The sequence below is a fragment of the Pygoscelis adeliae genome, unplaced genomic scaffold, assembly GCF_000699105.1.
Source record: "Pygoscelis adeliae isolate BGI_AS28 unplaced genomic scaffold, ASM69910v1 Scaffold77, whole genome shotgun sequence".
Taxonomy (NCBI): domain Eukaryota; kingdom Metazoa; phylum Chordata; class Aves; order Sphenisciformes; family Spheniscidae; genus Pygoscelis; species Pygoscelis adeliae.
Genome location: NW_008825216.1, coordinates 1,910,059 through 1,919,195, shown reverse-complemented (window position 1 = coordinate 1,919,195; position 9,137 = coordinate 1,910,059). Strand labels below are relative to the sequence as shown.

At 37.3% G+C, this 9,137-nt stretch overlaps 1 protein-coding gene across 1 annotated transcript in view; it reads left to right on the top strand.

Annotated features, from left to right (window-relative positions):
* Nucleotides 1-9,137, top strand: part of RYR2 (ryanodine receptor 2 (cardiac)) — a 338,959-nt gene that overhangs the window by 144,626 nt on the left and 185,196 nt on the right. The window contains exons 26-27 of the mRNA XM_009329215.1: nt 2,804-2,887; nt 8,114-8,273. Of these exons, the coding sequence (XP_009327490.1) occupies nt 2,804-2,887; nt 8,114-8,273 (244 nt within the window). The remainder of the gene's footprint in view (nt 1-2,803; nt 2,888-8,113; nt 8,274-9,137) is intronic.

Here is a 9,137-nt window from a genome sequence, read left to right as displayed (position 1 = left end):
TCAAAGGCTTGTTGTTGCTCAGGGCCCCATTTGAAATCATACTTCTTCCAGGTCACTTGATAGAGAGGGTTTACAATCAGACTGTAATTTGGAATATGCATTCTCCAAAAACCCACAACGCTTAAGAAAGCTTGTGTTTCCTTTTTTGTAGTTGGTGGAGACATGGCTGTTAGTTTATTGATCACATCCATTGGGATCTGACAACGTCCATCTTGCCATTTTCTTGGTAAAAACTGGATGTCCTGTGCAGGTCCCTTGACCTTACTTTGTTTTATGGCAAAACCGGCTTTCAGAAGGATTTGGACTATTTTCTTCCCTTTCTCAAAAAACTTGTCCTGCTGTGTTGCCCCACACGATGATGTCATCAATGTACTGCAGGTGTTCTGGAGCTCCACCCTGTTCCAGTGCAGTCTGGATCAGTCCATGGCAAATGGTTCTAGTCTACTAGCAGTCAACTTCAATGGGGAAGAATGGGGAAAAGGGAAAGAAAATGTTCTTTTAAAACTTCCTTTAGTCAGCTATATGCTGTATTCTTTACAATTTGCATCAAACTGCATACTGCATCCTTGAAGTAGTTGCAAGACATCAAGAATAACTCTTACTGTAATTGATTTTTTTGTTAGTTTGTTGCCAGATTTGCTGCCAGCTCTACTAGATGACAGAGGCAGAAAGCAAGGAAGTTCTGAGTCGTATTATCTGACACAACATTTTTTTTCAATATATTGAGATCTCTTTTTTTTTTTCAGTATGATTGAATACTTTCATGAACTATAAAAATTATATACTATATGAAATGTCAAGATTCAGGAATGAGTTACCTCTGAAAATGTCATAGGATTAAAATATGCTTTCTTATACTGTTTCTGCACATTCTTATATATATTTTGTAGTTTGAGCTTGTATTTTTTTGTTTGATGCTTACTATTTTGTGACTGACTTTCCCGTTTCTATCTATTTACTCAGTTGTGTGTGATAATTGCATGTATTAATGTTATGCTAAGGGCTGCAGTCAGCCACTTCTGTTTTTTGTGTTTAGCTTTGAAGTGCTTTAGGGGTCTTTCAGGTTCTACCAGTATGGATGAGTCTGCCTGAAAAGTAAATGGAAGTATAATTAAAATCTAACTCTTGGTCCCCAGTTGCCTTTTAATCCTGCTGTGACTCTCTGATTTGAATTTGCTGTATCTGGGTGGAGATAATGTAGGGTTCAAATTCCTGTCTTACATTACAAGAAAATTAGGGTTAGCAGGGGTTAGCTCCTCTGTACTGCTTTCCACTGTTAGATATGTTCTCTTACTTATGCTGGTGATAGCTGCACAGGAATCAGGTATGATTTATGCCAATTGAAATTTAGCTGCATGGAGTATCCTTAGCAGATAGTGTGTTTTGCAGGAAGTGGCCACTGCATGTTTATTTCCTCATCTCTGATTTTACCATCTACTTTTAAGTCAGGGTTCACAGACCATAACAGTAGGATTTACTTCATGTAGCTAGCACTAAAAATATGCTGTAAGAATCTCCTTGAAACATATGACTCATCTGCCAGAAGAAATACTGCTAGAGCAATTTTTATGTTCTCTTTTCCCCCAGTCAGTTCAAGAGCAGTAAATATAGTTAAAGCAAGACTAGAAAATATTGTTTTAACTAGAGACAAGAACAAATAAAAACCTTTTTTCCCAGCTTTCTTCCATGTTGGGAAAATTGGGAATGGAGTCCAAGGTTTACACTTGTAATTTTTTCTGCATAATCAGTTTCAATCAAAGATGTGTGTCACCCTCAGATTTTGAGAAACAACTGATCTGACTCCAAAGTGGTCTCTGACTTTTGTCCAGGATTTCTTTTCATTTCGATGTCAATATTTTAGTAACACACCTAGGCTAAAGAAACTAGATAAGACTTGATAACCCAGTGTTGAATGTAAGTGCAGGAACAAAGAATTGATGATCAAATCCTGGAGATGAATGAGACTTAAGATTTATACTGCTGGATAGTGTGACTGTAAGGACAGGAAGAGGTCTGAAGTAATCAGAAACCCAATTAATACTATTGGCCCTGTTATAAGGTTATGTAGAGTGTTTGTTTTCTGAAAGGAGCTGCATCTTGCAGAGTCAGGCCAGAATGGGCTGCCTGGGTCAGTGGCTCTGTGGTAGAAGCCCTGTGGTACACAACACACCCCGCCTAGCTTCAATCCTTTTCTCTGGATTAACGTGCAACATCCATACTGAGCATTAAGACGGCAGTTTTGGCCTAATGCTTATCATTCATTCTGCTGTCAGTCCTCTCTTCAGTAGCACGTCCTAACAAAATCCAGATCCAATTAAAATCTCTGAATAACAGCCTCTCTTTGTAAAGAAGACACATTCTAAGGATAACAAGTGACATTTCCTGCCTTTTCTCCTTACATCAGCTTTGAAGTAAATAACATAACATAAAAAGATTTTGATATAAAGCAGTATGAATGAGTATATAAGCAGTATGAATAAGTATATAAAGCAGAAATATATATTTCAAGGGCAGGGAATCTTTCAACTGATGCCTCATACAGATGAAATAGACTGTATGGTAGTTCCATTTTGAAGTAGTCCACTCATATTTTTACTAAAATTTTTAGGAACATCTTGTGGCATTTTCTTAACACTATCAGAAAACTTATTATATATACAAAAAGGCTGGTGTTGATCTTTCCATATTATATTGTCGTCATTCCCATAGGTCTCATTTGTTGTGTAATGCTATTTATATACCCAGCAGCAACTCTGAATATAGAAACATTGGCAGTAATTTATCTCTGATTTCTGTGTCCTAGAACCCTGCTGGCATTAGGCTGCCATGTTGGAATTGCTGATGAACATGCTGAAGAAAAAGTGAAAAAAATGAAACTTCCAAAGAAGTAAGTTGAAATTCAAATGCATCTTTTTGTTAGGCAGTGTGAGTTAAGCGAACCGTATTTTAACAATTTGATATTCATATTGCTAGTGTTATTGATACTTGGGTATGCATGTACGCATGTGAATTTTCAGAAATTTACACACACCTTCACCCACAGCTTTTCTTTCAGATGTTTATAGTCTGATGTGTAGACAAAGTTTAGGTTTTCCATGATTCATTGAAATGTCTGGCATTCATTGTTGCATAGTTCTTTTACATATGGAGTCTACTGCAGAAACTTGATAAAGAATTTTTACAGCAAACTTGTCAATATATTTTGCTGTGCTGCAAATATTTAAAGGTAACCCTTTCGAAGGTCCTAGAATGGCCATCTAGTGACTTGAAGTGGAGAGAACTGGTATAGCCGCCTGATTTTTTCCTGAGTGATTGACTGGCAACAGCATTGGTAGGGCTGGGCTCAGGCTGGTGTGGTATAGTGGCCTCCACTACCACAGCTCTGAAACCAGCTCTCATGACCCAGCCAAGGTGCCCTGGCTTCTTCCTTAGCACCAGTGTGCCCCCCAGTTTGGGAATGAAGAATTTGGGAACTTTAACACAGTTGAAAGTAATGGAACTGTACTTGGTGATAAGCATATGACAGCCGTCTGGCCCAACATACATTTGAGCCCACGGTTTATAAGTTTGTCTAGATTGGTATAAAATTCAGTGGGATAAAGGAGGATTATAATGGTATATAAAACCAGAAAGGTAAAGGTCACAGTTTTGGTATGAGAGAACTTCCATGTGTTCTGTTATTCCTGAATTTAAATTAGTAATTTAGTTTTCTTGGTTATGACTAAGAGCAATGGTTAAGTGCTTGATGTTCCTCTGCTATTGCATATCTCCATTATTCACAGTAGCCTTTCAGTGACCCATACCTTCATATTCCATACACTGCGTCCCTAAGGCCAGTTTGATAACCCCAAGCCCGTGTTTAACTAAAGCATGCCTTCCTTTTTCCTTTTGTGAGCCAAAAGCACGCGCCCTGTTCTGGCAAGGCTCCTGCAGGCTTCTGGGTAATACTTTATTACGAGGTAGCTATAAGAACCTGGACCCTCAAGTCTTCAATATATACCATACTGCACTGATTTACATACTGTTAATATCACAGTTTCACAATCCCTGATGTGGTTGCTTCACAAGAATGAATGAGAATAAAAGCAAGGGATTAGTTTAAATTCCCCAAAACTGTTCTTCAGTTTTGGTATCCCAAAATAACTGCATATGAGACTAAAAAGAAGAGATATCTAGGGCCTTCTGTATTTTTGTTCTGAATTTCCTGGGGAGAAACGTATATGCATTTGCAAGATTGTTCAAGTGAATTACATTTGATGTTTTTGAAAAACTGCAGCTAAATCTCAAGTCTGAAGAAATTATTCTTCCTAATTTAAGAAGAGTGATAATGCTGAGTCTTTTTAATGTCATTAACAGTCATAACTTTAGAAACCTGAGGTCCCGCCATGCATACCAAGTCAGAATTTTGATACCTCACATACAATGGATAGAAAAAATGAGTAAAAAGGAAAGAAAAAAAAAAATTGTGGCTACATTCTCAATAGCATCAGATGTTTGTTGAGCAAAAATGGAGCAAAGATTTCATGATGTAGATACAGTTGTGCACGTTTTTTGTGGGATACAGTCTTGGAGAGAAGAAGGGTTGCTCTTTCACAGTTAGACTAGACTTAACCATAACAAAAAACCAAAACCAAAACAAAAAGTTACAGGAGGTAGTGTGTGAAAAGCTAAATTTTTGATGGGAGAAGAGATGTCACTTCCTGTGTTTGCTAGTTATTTCTGTTCCTGTAGATGATACAAATACGTTATCCCAACACTTTGTCAATTTTCCCATGATAATTTATTAAGTTCTCATATCTGCCTGACACAAAAACTTATGTTGTTATGAAAAACAAAAGCAACAGACATCACTTGAATGTAATTAGCTCATCTGTCCTACTTCCTAATTTTTCAACCTTACTTTGTATATTCTTGTCTGTCTTCTTAACCCTTTGCTTTATCGTTTCTGCCATCCTGTTGTAAGAATGAAGATTGTAAAATGCTAGGAACAAGTTTATATTGTGCCAGTCCTACTGAATTTTGGCATCACAGCCACACTGATTACAAGTCCGGGAAAATCACACTTTTAACTGACAGTTGTGCCAGAATTTTGCCTTTTCTAATACAGCATCACTCCACAAAAGAGCTTTTTTGGACCATTTTGAACAACTCGCTGAAGTGTACTGCAAACACAACTTTTGCTGATGGAAATTCTATTAAGAAGTTTTTTCCTGGTATAACTTTACTTTAGATTTTTGAATAAAGCATCCTTCAATAACCTTTTATTTTAAAATACCTCCCTGAAATATTCAAAGTCTGTATTTTAACAAATTCTAAATATTTAGTGTTTCCATGGGTTTAAAAAAAAGTCTAAATGAAATGGGAAAGGAAAAAAGAATTGTCAGAATGAAAAGAAAAAAGGGTTTTTTTTAAATTTCATTACGTTTAATTTTATCTTGTGAAACAACTCAGGTAGACTGCTGAAAATCTTTAATCAAGAGAGCAGAGTATGGACTAAGATCACTTGAAAACATATCTACCACTTTTTATGTAACTTTAGGTGGTGGCACAAATAAAAATTCCATAATGCTTGTTATAAATCAGTGGCCGATCAATATGGTAGTGATAATGTGCTGTTGAAGCAGTTAAATTTTCAGCTTGAAAATTATTCCACATTACTTTACCTGCTTCTTAAAAAAAAATTGTTAATATCAGGCCAGCAGAGATACTGAGCGAGATAAAACCAGTAAGATACTGGTGAGCAGACAACCAGGCAGGAGCTGGGATTTTAGCTACCTGTTTCAACTAGTAACATCAGTCTGCAGCTAAAGACAATTCTCCAACATGACTTTGTACACACAATATGCTTTTGTTATTTTCCTTAGCATCCATTGATACTTATCCTTGATGAGTATTCATATGCATCCTGAAATAAGGTATACACATCCTCTGTGACAAAATCGTGAACATCCTTTGAGACCCCTGGTTCTTCGACTCTGCTCTTATGTTGAAATAGCTGTGGCTATCATAGCTTTTATATGCACAATGTAACACTTGTGCAGGGGAGTGTTACAGGAAAGAATGCAATAATTGCCAGCCTGACAAACACGTTAATTCCGTATGATTCACTATTTCCATTACTGACTGGTTTTACTCATCTCACTGAAGCGACTTCACAGCTACCTGAGAAGATGTAACCGTGAGGGCAGTTAGCTAGCACGTGGGAGACAGCAGCACACCTGCCAACTGCTTGCTTAATTCCGTAATAGAAACTTGCCGATTGGTAGCTATATGAATGGTTGATTTTGGATTGACGTTCTTGAATTGTTGTTTTTAGACTTAAACTTTTTTTTTAAAATGTGGTAATTTTGAAGGACGGTCCAACATCATGTTTATAGATGATAACCCCCCTTAAGTAATAGAAACTTGCCGATTGGTAGCTATATGAATGGTTGATTTTGGATTGACGTTCTTGAATTGTTGTTTTTAGACTTAAACTTTTTTTTTTAAATGTGGTAATTTTGAAGGACATCATGTTTATAGATGATAATCCCCCTTAAATACTTGCTTGTTTTCAATTATTGTCTTCAACCAATAATTTATTTAAATGGGTTTTAGAATAGTTGTCACAGAAGAGAATTAATTGAAATTTGTAAAGTATTTGAATATTTTAGAATATAAATGGAGATAAATACTGTTTCTTTTTCTGTATTTCTCTCTGTCAGTCCAAATGAAGAAAATACAAGAAAATGCCAGAGTTGGTTAGAAAATAATTAGACAATTATTTAAACTAGCCATTCTTTAAACACCCCAGCACGTATAATTTCAGTGAGAGAATGTTGTTGTTTATTTTCCACAGACCCCTTTCATTATGACCAGAATAGCTCTTTTGTTTGTCGGTATGTTCAAGGAGAAATACGCGGGGATATTCAGGGCACGTCCACCGGCTCCGGCCTGGTCTCTCCTGGGGCCACAGGGAAGCACCAGCTCTAGCGTCTGGAGCACCTCTGCCCACCGTCCCCCACCCTCGGCCTTGGTTTCTGCAAGGCTGTTTTTCACACTTTTTTCCTCACTCCTCTCTGCCTGTGCAGCGTTTTGCCCTTTCTTAAAAATGTTTTCCCAGAGGCAGCACCAGCGTGGCTGAGGGGCTCAGCTGTGCCCTGTGGCACAGGGTCCCTTTCGGAGCCGGCTGTGCCCGGCATGGGGCAGCCCCCGCCTCTCCTCACAGAGGCTGCCCTGCAGCCCCCCCCCCTAGCACCTGGGCACAGACACCCAGTACAGCCCCTGTCTGTCTGCCCCCTGCTTTGCTCTTCCTGCTCCCTGTCCCCTGCATGTTCCCTCATCAGCTGAGGTAAGGGGGGGCAACATCCACCACCATGGTGATACTGCATAGTGTCATAGGTTTCGTTGTAAATTTAGTAAGTCCTGATGTACTGCATCCATCACCATATGCATTACATCCTTTATTAAAGAAGGTTTGGTCATAAGTAAAGTGGGAGATGACTATAATTAATTCAATGCGAACAACTTCATAAAAGTAAACAACACTTTGTTCTCAGGAGTGCTAAAAATAGTGAGGAAGCTGTCTCTGTTCTGAAGTCACGTTTAAATTTTAACCATTTGTTCCTATGATTTGAAGGACAGTTAAGATATGAAAATAATATAAAGACAAACTTTTATTAGATGGACTTCATACATGATCTTGGGTAAGCCATTTGACCTGCTCTCTCTCACATCCCTATGTGTAATAGGAAGAATATATTTCCTTGCTTCAGTAGGAGGTAGGTAGAATTTAGTAAGTATTGTGAAGTGCTCAGAGGTAATAATAATAGTGTTCATATAAGTATGTAGATAAGCAACATCTTAATCTACCACTTTAAATATGCAAAAGCACTAAAATACTTTAAAAACATTTTTAGTTCAGACCATTTTGTGTAGCTTTCATTACCAGTTACTTCATCCCATCAAGATGCAACTAGCTTGAAACAAAATCAAATGTCAGTGCATTGTTATTCTTTATGTTCAAAGACAGATTATTTATATAGATACATTGCATACATGTCACTTCTTTCCTTTGCAGTTTCTATTAATTTTCTTAGTGAAAAGTAACTGCAAGTTCTGTGTTTTTTGACAGCTACCAGTTGTTGAGTGGATATAAGCCTGCTCCCATGGATCTGAGTTTTATCAAACTGACTCCCTCTCAAGAAGCTATGGTGGATAAACTAGCAGAGAATGCTCACAACGTGTGGGCAAGGGACCGTATAAGGCAAGGTTGGACGTATGGTATCCAGCAGGTAAGTGCTAACTTCAGTCACTTGAAAAAGCACTTATCTATTGAGATATTTCACAGTTAAATGGGGATACAAAAGCAGGAAGGAGCAGCTAACGAATGCGAGTGTCAGTCAAAGAAAGCAAAAATATATAATTAAAGCAATCCTGCTAAATCTTCTAGCAGTATGAGACTTCTTTTACAAGCAGTATTAAAAAAATTGATGGTATATTCCTGTATGCTGTCTAGATCTCAGGGTGAGAAAATTGCATGCAGGAAGCTAATATGCTCTAGTATTTTAGGAAATGTAAACATTGACTTTCAGTAGGGGAATAATTTAAATGTTTGCAGTCCTGGGAATTGAATAATTTTGTTTATCCAGGAAAATCAGAATGTAAACTTCTAGTAATCACTTTGCTAATATGTTGTATTTCTGGCAGAGGCCATGTTTAACTGAGAATAGTTAAGTCAGTCTCCAAGTTCCAGTCCTACTGTAGTGGTTTTGTTTCAGTGAACAGGAATGCTACGTGGTAGGTATCACAATGTGTTATAAGGGAGGGGAATAAAAATTAAGCATGGTGGATTGTTAATGGCAAAACTCAGGGTCTTTGTCTTCTTTAAAAAAAAATCGGGTATACAATAAGTCTAATTTATTATTTTTCAAGACAGCTACTGTATCAATTTTCCCTTAGGAGTCATATTTTCTATTCTTTTTGTGATTTGTGAATTTTATATAGAGAAAGGTGTCTTCACTTCTGTTAATAAATATGTAGTAGCATATCACAGTGAAATTTTAGGAAAATTCACCCCTTGTGGAAAAAAAAAGAGTTTTCATGGTTTTGCGCTGGGCATAAAAGATCATTATTTTTGCAAAAATGAGAAACAGCTG